General features: G+C 46.6%; 1 protein-coding gene across 2 annotated transcripts in view; it reads right to left on the reverse strand.

The window, feature by feature from the left end:
* Positions 1 to 637: 637 nt before the first annotated feature.
* The window catches only part of LOC138531946 (serine protease 1-like), a 56195-nt gene continuing 40304 nt past the window's right edge, over positions 638 to 16528 (reverse strand). Inside the window, exons 1-5 of one of the 2 annotated variants that reach the window (XM_069641025.1) lie at positions 12721 to 12781; positions 5169 to 5325; positions 2883 to 3142; positions 2422 to 2552; positions 638 to 935 (exon numbers count right to left, since the gene is read on the reverse strand). In XM_069641025.1, coding sequence (XP_069497126.1) covers positions 786 to 935; positions 2422 to 2552; positions 2883 to 3142; positions 5169 to 5325; positions 12721 to 12757 — 735 coding nt within the window. In that variant the 5' untranslated portion in view covers positions 12758 to 12781 and the 3' untranslated portion in view covers positions 638 to 785. Of the gene's footprint in view, positions 936 to 2421; positions 2553 to 2882; positions 3143 to 5168; positions 5326 to 12720; positions 12782 to 16528 lie in introns of those variants that run through there. The other variant, XM_069641026.1, reaches the window with a different exon arrangement.

Genomic DNA, 16528 nt, shown 5'->3' on the forward strand with positions numbered 1-16528 from the left:
CACACTCCTCATTGACACTTAAGCTCTAGTGAGAATGTCTGACTTACAAGATCATGCATCACAATTCACCAGCCTGCCTGATATGATATGATATATGATGTGATAGGTTATTTATAACAAGCTTAACACCCAGTGGTTTCTAAGCGCAGACCCTGTGATCGCACCTGCGTTGCTTCGTGTTGTCTTGCTTCCAACGCGAGCACGTTGCCCCCGAGCTATCCTCCCGAGGCCTGGCAGAAAAGCCCCACATTTGGTAAAAAGTAAGTAAAAACCTTGCTTGTAAACTCTGGAATCCAGAAAGCAACACACACTTGAGCAATCCTCTGGCAGATGTGCTCCACCATCTAGAGCTCCTTTACATCAGAACTCTGGCTCGAAGCAGACATCATCCATTCTGGGAAAAGCCTTTCTACTCAACCAAGATGCACTTCAGACCCTTTCCCCCAGGGTGCACCAACTCACCTGTGCATTTGTATAGTCAATGCACCAAAGTGCAATGCATGATACCCAAGTTGTATCAAGTTGCCTAAATCTGCAAAGGCCACAGTTTCATGTTACTTTTGTACACAGTGGTCTGAAACCTGGACTTGGACGTGCTCATTAAAAACATTAAAAAAAAAGGCAGAGACAGCTCACGAATGTACCAGCACTTTTTATTATCTGATGTGTTTAGGTGATATGTATGTTAGGACAGAGAACATCGGTTTCATCGTCTGGCACTCTATGTCCATGAGCTGGCCCGTGGAGGTGATGCACGTCTTGGACAGCCAGACCAGATGTCATATTTAGTTTAACGCCAGGGTCTCCTCGATCCAGGGCAGTAGGGCGCAGACCTTGGTGTACACACCAGGGTAGTTCCTCTCAGCACAGCCATAACCCCAGGACACGATGCCTTGGAGTTCCCCGTTGCACACCAGAGGTCCTCCGGAATCCCCCTGCATCGGAAGGGAAAGAGATGGTCCAGTTATCATCCAACAACAGGTCCTATGTCCATTAGTGACACCACCCCCTGATATGGACACTTTCAAGGGCAAGCATCATAAACCTAGCCCCTCCAAGCAAATATACCACATCAGCAAAACTTTGAGAATAAGCATAAAAAAAAGGCTTGATTGTCCAGGATAGAAAATCCAGACAGGAGATGCATAACTATCCAGCACGTCCTTGCAATGCCCTTTAATCGCTTGCAAAGCACTGCAACACGAACTTGCCGATAGTCTTTGCTCAACAAAACTTTTAAGCAACTCAGACCTCATGCCTATTGGCGCTATTATGTCCATTGCCCAAAACTCCATCAGAACATAACCAAAGGGCAGCTTCTTCCCCTAAACCTCTGCCTCCACAACGCTTATCACACAGAAATAAGAGCGGGAAACGAACAAGCTTACTTGTTTGCCATATGCACACAGCGAAATTCCCACTCACTCCAAACTCTATAGTGCCCGGAGTTGACCCGGAGGTAAGACCCTGAAATAATGTGGCAATGGGTTTCAAACTCTCACTGTTCTACCAAGCACTTCCAGGAAACCCTGACATGTTCAAAAATGGAACCGGTGCATAGTCAATGAAACCAAAACACTCTATACGGCAGCAGGCCGCTGGCTACCATTTTCCACAGTGTGCGCTAAAAATCTCCACCCACGGCACTGCAGAGAATGCCGGTCACCTTGCGCATAGGCTCAGATGCTGTGATGACACCCTGGACAGGGTTCACCACAGCCTTATGCAAACCATGGAGGCCAGAGCCTTGCTGTAACTGGACTGCAGTGCACAGAAAAAAAGCAAATACCCAGCAAATAAACTGCACCCATCCTCACAAAGGCCCAAGATCAGGCTCTGCCCCAGCTGCTGCCTAAAACCCATGTGCTCCTAGAGGCTACTAATCAAAAGAATAAGCTAGCCCAGGGGTCTGCAACATTTGCCTCTCCAGGTGTTTTGAACTACAACTCCCAATGCCCTAGGCAGTGTAATCAATGGTGGGTGGTCATGGGAGTCGTAGTCCAAAACACCTGGAGAGTCACAGATTGTAGATCCCTGAGCTAGCCTAACAAAGGTCTATCAAGCAATACTGGCTGAAAGGTTTACAGAGTCACAGAAAGTGTTTCTTTTGGCACTTCCTGTCCATAGAGGGCCGAGGGGGAGAAAGAGAATGTAATAACGATAGAAGGGAACAATGATGACAGAAGGAGGAAGGCGGAGAAAGATTGTTCATTCTCTTTCCTCTCATTGAGGCTCTTGGGGCAATCTGGGGCCTTCCCTAAGGTGCATGAATGAATGAGTGATGGGACATTTGCGGCAGGAGCAATGCTCTGTAGGATTTCAGTTACAGGATATCCGTTAACATTGCTAGGAGGGTTCGGCTCTCTGAAGATACAATGATGCCCTGTAATTCCATGTCCATGGCAAAGCCAGGTCGGTTACCTGACAGGCGTCCTTGCCTCCCTCGAAGTACCCGGCACACACCATGGTGCTGGTCAGAAGATAGACCTTCTCGCAGTCTTCATGACTGAGAATTGGCACATCAACGCACTGCAACCTTTCAGGATTTTGCTCTATTGCAAAGAACATGCAGAAAAGACATACATGGAGTTAAAGATGTATCACCATATCTCTCAGAGAGAACAAGGAGGCGGCAAAGCATTATCACGAACATGGCCGCTCGGAGGGCTTAGTCTTAGTAGCAGACGTGAAACCAGAAGCACTGCTGACTCTAGGGCCTATCCCACCACCTGTTGCCTCCACCCAGGTTCCCTTTTCTTATTTCTCCAATTCTTTGGATAGACTGTACCACACCCTTCTGAATCATGAAGAAGAGAGTCAACAAGTGAACGAGTGTTCCTGCATAGCTAACTGCTGCGTACAATAATAGTTCTGCTACTCACGGATATCACTGCGTGTGGTGCCCCATCCTGACACCACACACTTTGTTCCCACTGCTGGACATGCAGTGGGTAGTGCAATGGGCTGCACAGCGTTGTCGAGTGGCACAGGATGGTAGAGTTTGATCAACATGATGTCATGGTCCAGGGTTTGGTAATCGTAGCTAGGATGCCAAACGATGCGATTGATCTTCATCAGCTTTTCGGTGCCTTCAAAGACTTGGATATTGTGATCACCGAGGATAATCTGCATGGCATATGGACTGTGATAGACAACAAGAAGGGACTCAGGAATAGCCAGGAATAGACATTGACAAGGAACTGATGAAATGGCAAAAAAAGACGAAGGAAGGGTAACAGGATAGCAAGAAGAAATAAGACATTTGGGATGGCTCTAATGGCAGACTGAAGGAAAGGGGTATTGAAGAAGGCAAGCATGAGTCAACAGGAAGTAGGAGGAGCTTTGAAAGAACTATGAGAGACAGCACTGGAGTTTGAGGAAGGAAACTGTGACCATCAAAAATATATGAGAATGACTTCTCCGGAAAGAAAGCGCATTAACAGGGAATACTAAAGGACTGCAAGAAACATTAAGTATGGAATGGGTGACTTAGGAAGAGATTGCTAGAGTCAGTAATAGGGGACTGAGGAAAAAGTGGTATAAGGCAGTAATATAGGACTGAGTTGGGTAATACAAAAGTTAACAAGAAGGGGCAGGGGAAGTGCAGAAGGCAACAGTATCAAGGGACTAAGTAAGGGCCTGCATGTGCCAGAAAAAGCCTTTGAGAAGGAAATCACAAGTGGCGGTGAAAGGATATCAAGAAAGTGAATGACACAAACAAAGGAACACGCGGAAGGGAGCGTATGGGACTGAGGAAAGAGATGTAGGAATGGGCTGCATGAGGCACAGCTTTAAGAGAATCAACTGACGGAGAATCTGAGAAAAGAGAAAGAACTGCGAGAGACACCAAGAATGGATTTAGGAAAGGTCAGAAATGGACATTGACAAGGGACTGGTGAAAGGACTACAGGAGACAGGTAAAAGAGAAGGAGGAAGGACAACAGGAAATAACAAGAATGAATCGAGAATAGGAAATGCACCACAACAGAAAGAAGGAAAGGGGTATTAATGAAGGCAGACACAAGCCAGCAAGAATCAGGAGAAAGAGCTACAAGAGACAATAGCGGAGTCTGAGGAAGGAAGTAGTCGCCATATAAAAATAGAGAAAGAGGGACTGCTGGGGATATAAAGCTCAATGGCAGGGAATGCAAAAGGGTTGCAAGAAACAATAACTATGAAAGGGATGAATGAGAAAGAGACTGCTGGAGGCAGTGAGAGAGGACCAAGTAAAGGGTGGCAGAAAATAGTGATATAAGAGTGAGTAAGGGAATACAAAAGACAACAAGAGTTCGTGGTGATGCACAAGAAACAGTAACAAGAGAATGAGGAAGGACCTGCATGTGACGGAAAGAATATACTGAGAAGGAAAACACAAGGGTCCGCAAGAGGATATCAGGAAAGGAAGTGAGTGTCATCAAAACAGGGGACTGAGGAAGGGATCTTATGGGACAGGAATGAGGGACTTGAGAATGGACTGCACGAGGCAGAGGTTTAACAGAATCAACTGGACAAGTAAGCAAGAGAAGAGTAATGGCTACATGTACTGCAAGAAAGAAAGGAAAGAAATGAAAGGGCGTTGCAAGTGACAACAGTATTGAAGAGGAAATACCAATGCGGAGCGGGGCATGTGACAGTACAGCAAGACATAACAAGAAAAGACTGAAGAAAGTGCTGAAAGAGAAAGCAAGAGGAGGAATCTGTGGAAGGTACTTGGAGAGACATTGAGGAGAGCGTGAGGAAGAGACTATATGCAACAATGAGAAGAGCCTGAGGAAAGGACTGCAGAAATAGTAATATACAAAGGAAGGGTCTACCAACTGCAGCATGATGAAACCACTGGGGAATGGTTACACAAGACACCAAAATAGTCTGAGAAAGAGACCACTAGAGAACGTAGGGACCGAGGGGACCGATGAGGAAATTGTCAGAGATATTGAGAAGGGAGATGGCATTTAGGAATCAATTTTAAAAGCAGTGAGGATGGATAAAGGAGGAAAGAGATGAAGGAAATGGTACGAGACTGTCATAAAGATTATGACTATGGGATGCCCTCAAGAACACCAAGAAAAAAGCATGGAAGCAGTGGCAATGCTACAGAAAATTGAGAAAAGAGAAAGCAGTGAAAGAAATGAGTGTTTCAGCACCAGGTGTGTGATGTAATAACTTACTTGTACCAGCAGTGGGCAGCAGACACCACCCACTGGTCGTTGATGAGCGAACCTCCGCAGAAGTGGTAGCCTATATTTAGGGACACTTGCCATGGTTGGGAGTTGGGCTGACAGTCATAGCCACCTATGATCTTTTCTTCACCCCATGGGGCGGCGACTAGTGAGAGAGCGAGAGAGGGAGAAAGAAGCAAACTGTAGGTTGTGCTTCGGAAAATCTGTTTCAGATCGAACATTGGAGTGCTGGAACGAGCTATGTGCATGTTTCGGACACTGAGACAACATTTCTCTTCTGAAGTGCAATTCCCCAACCAGTCCACGATTAAAAGCTTGGGAAGAGGTCACACCTGATGGATATAATGTTTGCAAAGACATGAGTTAGGAGTCTAATTTGAGCCATGGATTAGTAGAGACTGCCTAATTTGCACAACCCCAGACGTTTACATCGCAACAATCAAGAGAATGATTTGAGTAGATCTTTGGTTCAGCGATGGTCCGGGTTTGAGGACTTACACAACACCCTGTTGTCAGTGAGGATGTGGGCATGTTGAAAGAATGCACAGGGGAGTAAATTCCCCCCTACTGCTTCCCTAGCGACAGAAAGGCCAGGTTCTATAGACAGGAAAGCTGTGTGGAACTACATTGTTTCTTAAATGTGGGTGGGATATGAACTGTGGATACTGTGGAACAATGCCTACAGTATGCAATGCCCTGCACTGGGATTCCTGGTGGTTCCTAAGGTCGGCAATGAGCTCTATTGGGATTGCTATAGGCGTGTTGGAGACTTGATCTCTCTTGCGATGAGTCGGCATTTTTTTCTACCTTTTACCTGGACTGCTGTTTCCCTTTGCCATTTAGATGTCAGCAAGGTGATCATGGGTCCAACAAAGGTGTAGAGCCAGTTTACCACTTTACATTTCCATGTCTACTTAGGAGGTTTAGGCAATGTTGATGTACTAAGTTTCGCTTTATTTATTTTTTAATAGTGATTTGTGGAGTGCTACATGTCGCCTTCCAGCTGCCTGAAAGTGCTGGTAAGCCTTGTGCATAGCATCAAGTTAAAAGATTTGATCTTATATTAATAGCTCATCCTGATTCTCTGATTGGCTGATGGCTTAATAGTCGTGCAAAGGAAGCAACCAAGTGTTCTCCTGTTGGTGCGGCCATGTCTCTCAGATGATGCTCCAGGCCTCCTACAACCACCATCCTCACGGTAAGCTGCCATCAGCCCCCTAGCCCCCACCTGAATTCCCCACTGCACAGCACGCTCCCCAACATGTTTTCTAACCTTCCTTTGCTCCCACATCCCAACCCGCCCACAGTGCATCCTGATTGTGACTTGCTCTGACCACGTGACTGGCGTGTGACGTTTTGAATCAGCGTATAGTCTGTGTGCAGCTCTGCAGGCCCTCTTTAGCTACAGGCCTCCTACAGCCACCATCTTCATGGTAAGGTGTTCCCTGCCTCCTGATCCCCACCTGAATTTCTCACTGCATAGCGCAGCCCCCCAGCCATTTTTACGACCTTCTTTTCCTCCCTCATCCCAACCTGCCCACAGTGCATCCTGATTGCGACCCGCTCAGACCACGTGATCGGTATCCACCTTTTCAATGGCCCTGCCAAAGAAGCCTTGCCCAGGCAGCCGGCAAAAGGCCAGATGCAAACGATTGCTCCCTTCTGGACCACTCCCATTTCCTGTTTGCCCCTGGTCACCTGTGTACGCCAGTCAAACAACTCAGCCTCTACAATCCTGGTAAGGTGGTAAGGGTGGGGAACACAGCAATAACTGTGCTGAAGAAAACCCTGCCACTTCCACACTATTGCCCTATAGTGGCTTTCAGACACTGCATAGTTGAAATTAGGCTGTTTATTTGAGGTGCTGCAAATGTTTTGAATCTCGGCGTTTTCAGGTGCTGTATATGTTTTGAATCTGGGTGCTTTTTCAGGTGCTGCATATGTTTTGAATCTAGGTGATATGATATGTTATGGCATTTGTAAAGCGCCTTTACACAAGTGTTTCAAGGCGCGACGAGGCAAGGAAGGGGGAACAAAGGGAGGACAGAGACAATGATCTTACCAGGCCAAGTGACATTGAGATCGTGCAAGTGCAGGGGAGGTGGGAGGGGTAATGGGAAGGGCAGTGCTGTACATGGGATCAAAACAATAACAAGAAGTGCAGCCAGCAGGTGGCAGGTGCAAGGGTAAGTGCAGACAGCAGGTGTCCAAAAGTGCGGGTAGGGTGACTGTAGGGTTACAGATACAGACCCAAGTGCAAGGGTTGCTGGGAGGCAGTGCGGGTGTGCAACTGGGCGGGCAGGGACCTTGGCCCGTATTCAGAGGGTAGCCAGGTGACCAGTGCAGTATCAGACAGGAAATCAGCAGGGAAGAGAGAAGGCAGAAGCAAAAAGTAAGGTCTTGGGGTGCTTCCGGAACCGGAGATTGTTCTCCTCAAGTTTTAGAGAGGCAGGGAGACTGTTCCAGAGGGAGGCCCCAGCCGAAGAAAGTGATCTACCACCAACTTGTTGCTTGGAGAAGCGACTGACCCTGAGGGAATTGGAGGTGGAGGAGCAAAGAGCTCGAGTAGGAAGGTATTTACGAAGAGAGAGTTGGAGTTATTGAGGACCCAGACCCCAGAAGGCCTTGTGTATAATGCAGAGGGTCTTGAACTTAATCCTTGCAGCCACTGGGAGCCAATGCAGAGATTTCAGTGCTGGAGAGATACTATCCTTGGGCTTGAGGCCAAGGACAAGTCTCGCAGTCCTGTTCTGCATGAGTTGCAGAGGGTGCAGAGTAGAAGCAGGCAGATTTAGAAAGAGGCTTGTTGCAGTAGTCCAGCCTAGAGAGAACCAGAGCTCTAGATACAGTGAGCTTCTGGGGGAAGGAGAGGAAAGGAAGAATACCTTTGAGGAGGTGCAGTTGGTGGTTTGACTTCTTAGAGACACCAGAGATGTGAGGAGAAAAGGAGAGTGTGGAGTCGAAGATGACCCAGAGGTTCTTAGCCTCACAGGTGGGAGCAGGAAGAGGGCCAAGGAGGGCCAGCCAGAGAGTAACAGGAAAAGAGGGTGCAGGTGTGCCGATGAGGAGAATCTCCGGCATTAAGGCACAGATTGTCTTATTGGCATTTAGGCAGAGGTGCTTGTCAGGTACTGCATATTGTAGCCAGTGATCCCCGGGTCCGCGCTTAGAAACCTCTGGGTATTAAGCACGTTATAAATAACCAATTACAATTACTGAGCCTAAGTGAATGTGGATTGCGGTCGGTGCTTGAATCTGAGTGAATGTAGAGTGCAGCCAGTGTGTTGTAATATGCAAATGTAATATTACACACAATGTCTTCCCTGCTTCACATATCTTGCACAACAACTCCACCAGTAGAATGCAGCAATCCCCACAATAAAATTCAGTCCAGTTGCACACATAATGTCCCTCCGGCTCTTATATTTTGCACAATACCTCTGCCAGTAGAATGCAGCTATCGTCCATGATAAGATTCAGTCTAGCTGCATGCATATCTCTCGCATACTCTTCAGTCTACCTATAAGCACCCACCCACCTGCCTGCTCAACACGGGTGACCAGCGGGGACCTGGCCACCCGTACCTAACGTGGAACTGGTCAAAATGCACACACGCATTCTACAACTCTCAGACAAATATCCCATACTTGGACTCCGGTTCCCAAGGGCATTCAACCTACAGCGTGTTGCGACCATACCAATGGTGCAAGGCGCTACACAAATGCCCATTGCATTACATTACAATGTGGTAATGTAGTGGTCTCACATCTTTGGTTTATTGTATTTATACTTTATATTTATGCTTCTATGAATATAGAACTCTAGCTACCAAAATCCGAAATAAATAAAGTAAAATCTGGATTGGGTGGGTTGAAATTGGACAACTTGAGCTGTCTGTAGTATTTTCAGTTCATGGTGCAAAGCACAATTAAAATGGAGGTATGTGCAAAACAATTTATTAACCCAAAAAATCAAACCATCCCCATGTGAAGAGCAAGTGGTGCTTCCTGTACTGCCTCTTACTTTGCATTATGGTACTTGTTGTTTTGCTTCTCTATTATAAATGTGATTCTGCAAATAGAAGAATGCAAGTAACGAAGGCAGTCCTGGATGTGCTATTTACAAGTGAAATGGGACAACTTCAGATGTCTATAAACCCTCCTCGGGATTGTAGTATCAAGGAAACATCATCGTATTTGTAATTTGGAAGAAACCTACAATGCTCGAAAAAAGTAAACTTTGTTTTATTTGTGAATCAAGAAAACAGCTAACAGTGTTTAGTTCACTCTTCCTTCCACAAATGAATCAGCCAGAGTAAGTGCAGTTTGGTGGCATCTTGCAGGGAAGTCATTTGGGGGTCGCTAGGGTTCGCATCTGCACAGTGAATACAATTTACAATTCAGTCACAACTGCGAACAGGTTAATGAGGGTTAAACAAGCAGAAATTATAAAATAGCTTAAAACAAGTTTACGTCATGATTCAATTTGCTTCAGAGGAGGCACAGATTTAATAGCCAACTGGGGGCTTTAGAATGCACATGTGGCATCCTAGTGATAATTACCAAACATTCACATGCAACAGAAACAGCACATTTGCAGAGTCGGGCCTCTCTCACACTTCATTCATCAATGATTGAGACGACTGTTGCAACCCCGAAATGCACACGCATTGTTGAAACTAAAGACTCTGAGAAAAGACACAGAAATTGCAGCTAGCCCTTTGGGCTCTACAACAAACAAAATGTGCAGTAATGAGAGGCCAGCAAGGGGTCAGATGTCTGCCCCTGCCACCTCTCATTACGCTAACAGCGTACACATGTTGACTGAAAGGGGAGGAGCACTCTCCTGTCAGTCAGCGTATTCACATTGTGTTGGGGAAGAGAGGTACATCCAACTCTCCATGGTGGAGCAGCACGTGCAGAGGGTGCGAGAAGGTAAGTGTTTTGTTGTGACATGTGTATGTTTGTGTGTGCATGTGCAAGTTTGTGTGTTTGTTTGTATGTGTACATACAAGGAGTTGTTTGAATGAGGCATGAGTGTGCAAGTGAAAGTGCTGTGTGGGAGCGTGCATGTACATATGTGAAGGGGGAACTGGGACGCTAAATGCAGGAGTGCCAGTCTGCATTTACTTCCCTAATGGCCAAGTGTAAAGGAGAAATGATAACTGTTATAACCTGTCTAGACTGGCCTATATTAGTGGTGTCTGTCTGCATATACTTTCTTACTGTGGTGTGTCATTTCTTACTTGGCATCAAGGCTAAAGCAAACATTATAAGTGTTGTTAAGTGACTAGGCAAACCTCATGGTGGCGGTGGCGTCAGTTCGCATTTACTTTCTTACTGTGGCATGGCATTTTTGTACTGGGCCTCGAGGGTAAAGTAAGCATGATAAGTTTTATTATGTAGGTCGACTGGCCTACATTGGTGGCTCCTGCCTGGCCATATATTCTTTGTGGCAGGTGATTTTTGTTCAGGCATAAAGGATAAAAGCAAACATAAGTGTCATTAGTTATGTGGCACACTGGCTATATAGCAGGTCTGGATTTACTTTATTTCGGTGCATGGCATTTTTTACTAGCTGGGAATTCTTATATTGTAATACTGGCAGAGCCAGCATGAAAGTGTTTTTTTATACTGGTATATTTTGTGGGCATCATGAACATGAGTTGACAATTGCTCCTGTGCACTGTTGGTGACTTGAATCTATTGGGATTTGTTTTTCTTTCCTGTGCTACCATACAAAACTGATTGAAAACTTTGTGGCTTTTTATCCCATTTTCACAGTAAGTGTTGTAAAATGCAGAATATTAAACCTCCCTCCACCCGAACACCCCTGGTTTGTTCGGTTGTTGTTGCTCACAGCCGCCACTGCATATTAAATGCACACATTACTGCCTTTTCAGTTAAAAAATGTAACTCCCCCCATTGTTCGTTATTTCAATCAGACCGCATTTGTGCAGCCATGATGCAATGGTGCTCGTTTTGATACGCAAGAGTCATGTGCTGCACGGCACGCATTACATCATCAGTTCCTTTCACCATCTCTGGTGGGGAATGAAACAGGCCATTAGCTAAGGAAACTTTGGAACAGGTGTGGTCTATGAAACTAACACAGTGGCTTAAAAGCCATGAATGATTCATCTATTGTAGAATATACCTCTCATGAAAGTGAGAACCAATAGTGGGCCAGCTTCTCAAAACTTGTGGCAGGAGTGAGGAGACGTGCTAGTGCAGCTCCTCATTGGCGCCAAACAAGTACCACCCCAATTCACAAAGGGCATCTGAATCAGCACAGTCAGAGGCCCTTTTTCCCCCTTTGCACATATATGCAAATAAGGGGGCATCTCCGGGTCTTTAAAAGTGCATCCTGAATTCACAAACGCTATGCGCTTTAAAATGCCCAGAAACTAGCGTCACCCGCCTGTTCCTTCGGGGGAGGTGCACATCTTGTTTTCGAAGTGTGACAGCCGGGCCCTTTAATGGCCCGTCTTGGTGAAATGCGCTGCCGGCAAGCATGTGTCTGCTGAGAGCTGATCAGACATGCACGGGGGATGGACAGTGCATATTTGCGCCACTGTCCAGCCCCTCCTGTAATGCTCTGGTCTCCTTTGAGAATAAGGTGACCTGAGCATTGAGGAAAGTGGCGCAAATGAAACGAGTGCATTCGCTGCGCTCCCTTCATTTGTGCTACTTTGAGAATCTGGTCCATAGTATCTCATATTAGAAATCAACAATCCAAACAAATATTAAAATAATAATATTGAAATAAGAAAACAAAATCAAGTCAAAACGGGAACTGCCAACACCAATCATTGTAGGAATGAGAGATAGTTTGAAAACATCTGCTCTTAAAGAGGCACATTTTAAAGAAATGGTAGGTTTTGCTTCTGGTGCACTATTAGCAGTGATCAGTGAGGTGTTCATGCCTCAAAATAGCTCCTTTTATGTCTCAATGCCTGAAGGAATTGCCTGGTGAGACATCAGACTTTTCGCCCTGACTGCAGTGGTGGGACCATCATCAGGGTTTACAAAGGACATCTCCCTAGAGATGCTGTTGCCATGCAAGCTTTGGAAATGACGAACACCACGAAAGGGAGAGGATGCTCCAGTGCCTACATCACTGGAAATGGCCGACACTGCCCCTGCCACATTCTGGCTTGCACCCAGTTCTTTTTCAGATCTGCCAGAGCACCTTGGGACCATGCAAATGACAGCGGTTCGCGGTAAAAATCCCAGTGACGTAGCATCTCTACTGATCCTAACACACGATGCTGTTCTATCTAAAGCACCTCCTGATACAAATGCAGCTAATGCAATAATATGTTTTCTATAAAGCTCCCTGCCACTCCTTTCAACCATGTATGTGCTGTATTAAAACCCTAACACAAATACATGTCATTCCAGGGGTCACAAAAGCTATGTAATGGCTTAGCTTCCCATCTCTTCCAGATTCCTCCTGAAATCCAGCTGTTCTTCTCCCGCGTCTCCCATGATTCCTGGCCAGATGTTTAGCGCTGCCCTCTCCTCTGTGATGATCTCACCTGCTGCCCCAACCAGCACCGAGAACAGGAGAAGCATGATGCCAGACTGCAGGAAGGTCCACCAGGAAACAATGCTCACAAAGATCCCATGTATATATTCCCATGATATAGGGCACAGGTTTATGATTAACTGAACTCCCTCGACCGAAGGAACCGAGCCAAGGGCAACAGATGGTGCTCTTTCACGGAAGTCTGGAACTTATGTAGATTAATTCTGAAATCAATCAGACCCTGTATCAGAAATATCTTCAGCGTGTGTATTACCCTTGAAATAGTTGGCCATATGGAAGCAAGATAAGCACTTCAGGGTGATGAAACTCTGGGCTCCTGCCTCTTACTTGTAATTCAATGTGCCTGTGACTCATTGGTAAACCTTTCAGCCGCAGAGTCTTTCTTCTCTGGAGGCCTGCCTCTATTCCCATGGTGTCTGCAGGATGAGCCCACCAAACCTGGTCTCCACCAAGCAGTATCTGGGACTCTTCCAGAATAGCCCTGAACACGCACTGAAGGCGCTCAACATTGTCTTAACAACCACCACGCACTTCACAAGTAACTATTGTAGCACTTTCTAAACAACCACCTAATCACTTTCTAAGAAAACACAATTACAGTTTCTTAACATGTAAAGGAAGTGGTGATCCCCCACTATGCAAATGGACCTACGGAAGCGATGAACTCTGACAAGACTTCCTTGTGGGGACTGCTAAGTGCATGTTATGTTATTTTATGTCATTAGGATAGGGTCCCGAACCCCTGTCGTAAATAAGGCCATTCCCCTCCAATGAGGGGCACGCACCACAATTTGAATACCTCTCTTCTATGCTAACCTATGTGATGTACACTGGACCAGGTAAGTAAGTAGACAAGGAGCGCAAACCATTCTGACCCAGGTAGGTGCAGAAGGAAAGATGCATCTTTATGCATCATTTACATGTTAGACATGGGAAAGCAGGGTCTGAGCACCCACTCTAGTTCCTTCCTTATCTCCGAGTTCCCAACCGACTCTCCTGAAAGCTGCCAATCCCCCTGGTCTCACACACATCACTGCATCCCACTAAGCCTCACACACACCACTGCATTCCACTAGGACTGTCAATGCAAACACTCAACACACCTTGATTGAAAGTCACTACAAATGTCCTTCCTTAAAAAAAAAACAAATGAAGGGGGGACACTGCTGAACAGCCACAAAATGGCTGCCTACTTCTAACCCTCCGTCGTGTGCTCAAGAGTGATGGAAGAAGCCCTGCTGAAGTGTGATGACATGGAATCCAGATTGAGAAGGAATAATGTCCCCATAGCGGGCCTCGCTGAGAGCTGTGCACGTGGCTCCATAGAAAAAGCCATTGAGTCCCTGCTTATGTAGATGCTCAGTCCCATACACTATGCTGTTTCTGGCTTGGCTGTAAATACAACACTGAGGAAAACCCCTTTTTTTGATGATTCCGGAGGAAGCTTTGGCCTTTATTGAGGCCAATATACCCATCCCACCCTTGGGAGATTGCAGCAGAATGGGGGAGGCGATGACCTCTCCCACTTGAGGGAAGTACCGTGCAGTGCTGGGACCCTGGCATGCTTGGTTCAGCTGGCACCTTTTGGACTGTGCTGATAATGTTGTATCCACTGAATAGGGGTAATTCTATGCTGGATTAATATGCATGAATGATACACGTAGCAGGCAATTGGTCTTATTGTACAATTATCCTGTGCATAGATGGGCGGGCTAGTATCAGAGGTTGGTGTAAATGGAAGAAGTGCTCCTCTATGCAAGGTTGCTGGTATGGTACTGGCTTGGAAATTGGTATTAGGGGGGGTTGGGCGGGGTTTGGCATGGCCCCGGTTGAAGGGGTGCTGATTGTGGTGAGAGGACAGGCTGGGAGGGCATTGGCATTACTCTGGTTGGGTGGGTGATGAGGGAGGTGAGGTTGGGGGGAACATTCAAGGGAGTTATGTTAAAATAAAATGGACAAGCATGTGGCAAGAATGCTTGGTACGCTATCTTGGTGAGAGTATACCGTCCCTGGATACTCGCTGGCACAATAGACCTTAATGGGGACTATTAAAATACTGAGCTGGAACATTAGGGGTCTTGGGAATTACTCAAAGTCTAGGAAGATAGTAGCATTTGTGGGCAGGCATCCATACCTGGGGCTGTGCCAATGCTCACTTAACATAGGATGGGGAGACAATGGGCCCCAATATAAGTGTGACGGTCCGGTAGTAACTGTGCCGGTAAGCTACCGGCACCATTGCTACCGGACCGGCAAACTACGAGTTGTTCTCGCGGGTGCCTTTCTGCCCAGCAGGTCTGACCTGGCGGGCAGACCGGCACCCGCAAGCACAACTCGTCGGATGCACTGGCACCATTCACGGTACATCGGACCTCCCCATTCCCATTGAGCCCTGCAGGGCTCAATGGGAATGGGAAGTAATGAATACCGGCAGTGGGGATGGACCAATCCACCGGGGCTGGAATGCCTCAGTACATCCCCATTGCCAGGTGCCGGTAATTTCACGTGTTTGGTGGCAGCCGTGCCGACTACCGCCAAACTCGTAATGAGGCCCAATAGGTTTTACAGCAGCTACTGGACACAATCCAGGACAGTGCTTACCCTAATACATAAAAGTCTCAAGTTCGGACTACTTCACTCCCATATTGATACTGAGGGAAGATATGTAATTCTACAATGTAAACTGTTCAACACTTATGGGCCCAATCAAGATGGCCAGACTTCTATACAAAGGTGGCCGATGTGGAGGCTGCCTATCCCTTAGTACCCACTGTGTGGGGTGGGCATATGAGTACCATACTGGATCATCAGCTTGATAGAACCGCTAAGACACCCTGGTTACTCTCACAAGCAGCACGTTGCTTACTGAGCCAGGTGGTTAGGCTTGACTTATGCGACGTGTGGCAAACACTCCACCCGAAGCTGCTGGGATTCTCCTTCTACTCCACGGCACAAAATATGTGCTCCAGGTTACACCTTTTCCTGACATCGAGATGCCTTGTGGGGCAGATATCGGGAGGGACTATAATCCTGCACACTTATTCGGACCACATGCCTATAGGACTGTTCCTGGACTGGGGCGGGTGGCCCCAGGATCGCTCAGCATGGCAGTCCAAGTCAGCCACCTTACAGGACCTGGATTTCCTGGTAGATACAGAGGAAGATGTGCGCCCTTTTTTCCAGACTAACAACAACAATGCAGTTTCATAGGGTGTACCTTGGCAACCATTTAAAGTATAAATCAGGGTTTTGGCCATGGCTAAAGAGTGTGGGGTGATTAAGTCCATCCACAGGGAAATTGCCCAATGGAAGAGTAAGCTTAAGGAGCTAGAAGATAAATATACGGTTGATCCCAGCCAATCCCGTGCTGGCCGAAATAAAGACTCAGCTGGACCTATATAACGAACATGGGAATAGGGAAGTGAAATACTTTGGGTGCCTACTACAGCTAGAAAATACGGGGAGGGAGAGTGACTGGGTAGGAAACTGTCACAAGTAGTGCAGCTCGAAAGAGATTAAGCCCACATAGTGGGGGTCAGAGACATTCACCAAAATACGAAAACTCGGATCAGGATATTAACTAGATGTTAACAGATTTCTATAAGGCCCTACGTCAGGCACCGGCTGAAAGAGGGCGGAAATGAGTTACAAACGCGGCTAGACACAATCCCAATTTCACTCATCTCGGAGGAGGCCAGAACACGAATCAGTAATCCTCTTACACAAGAGGAATTTCTTAAGGTAATTGCAGAACCGCTGCACAATAAATCCACGGATCTGATAGCTTCACAGTCGAA

Source organism: Ambystoma mexicanum, chromosome 1q (genome assembly GCF_040938575.1).
Source record: "Ambystoma mexicanum isolate Mex_15411 chromosome 1q, UKY_AmexF1_1, whole genome shotgun sequence".
Classification (NCBI taxonomy): domain Eukaryota; kingdom Metazoa; phylum Chordata; class Amphibia; order Caudata; family Ambystomatidae; genus Ambystoma; species Ambystoma mexicanum.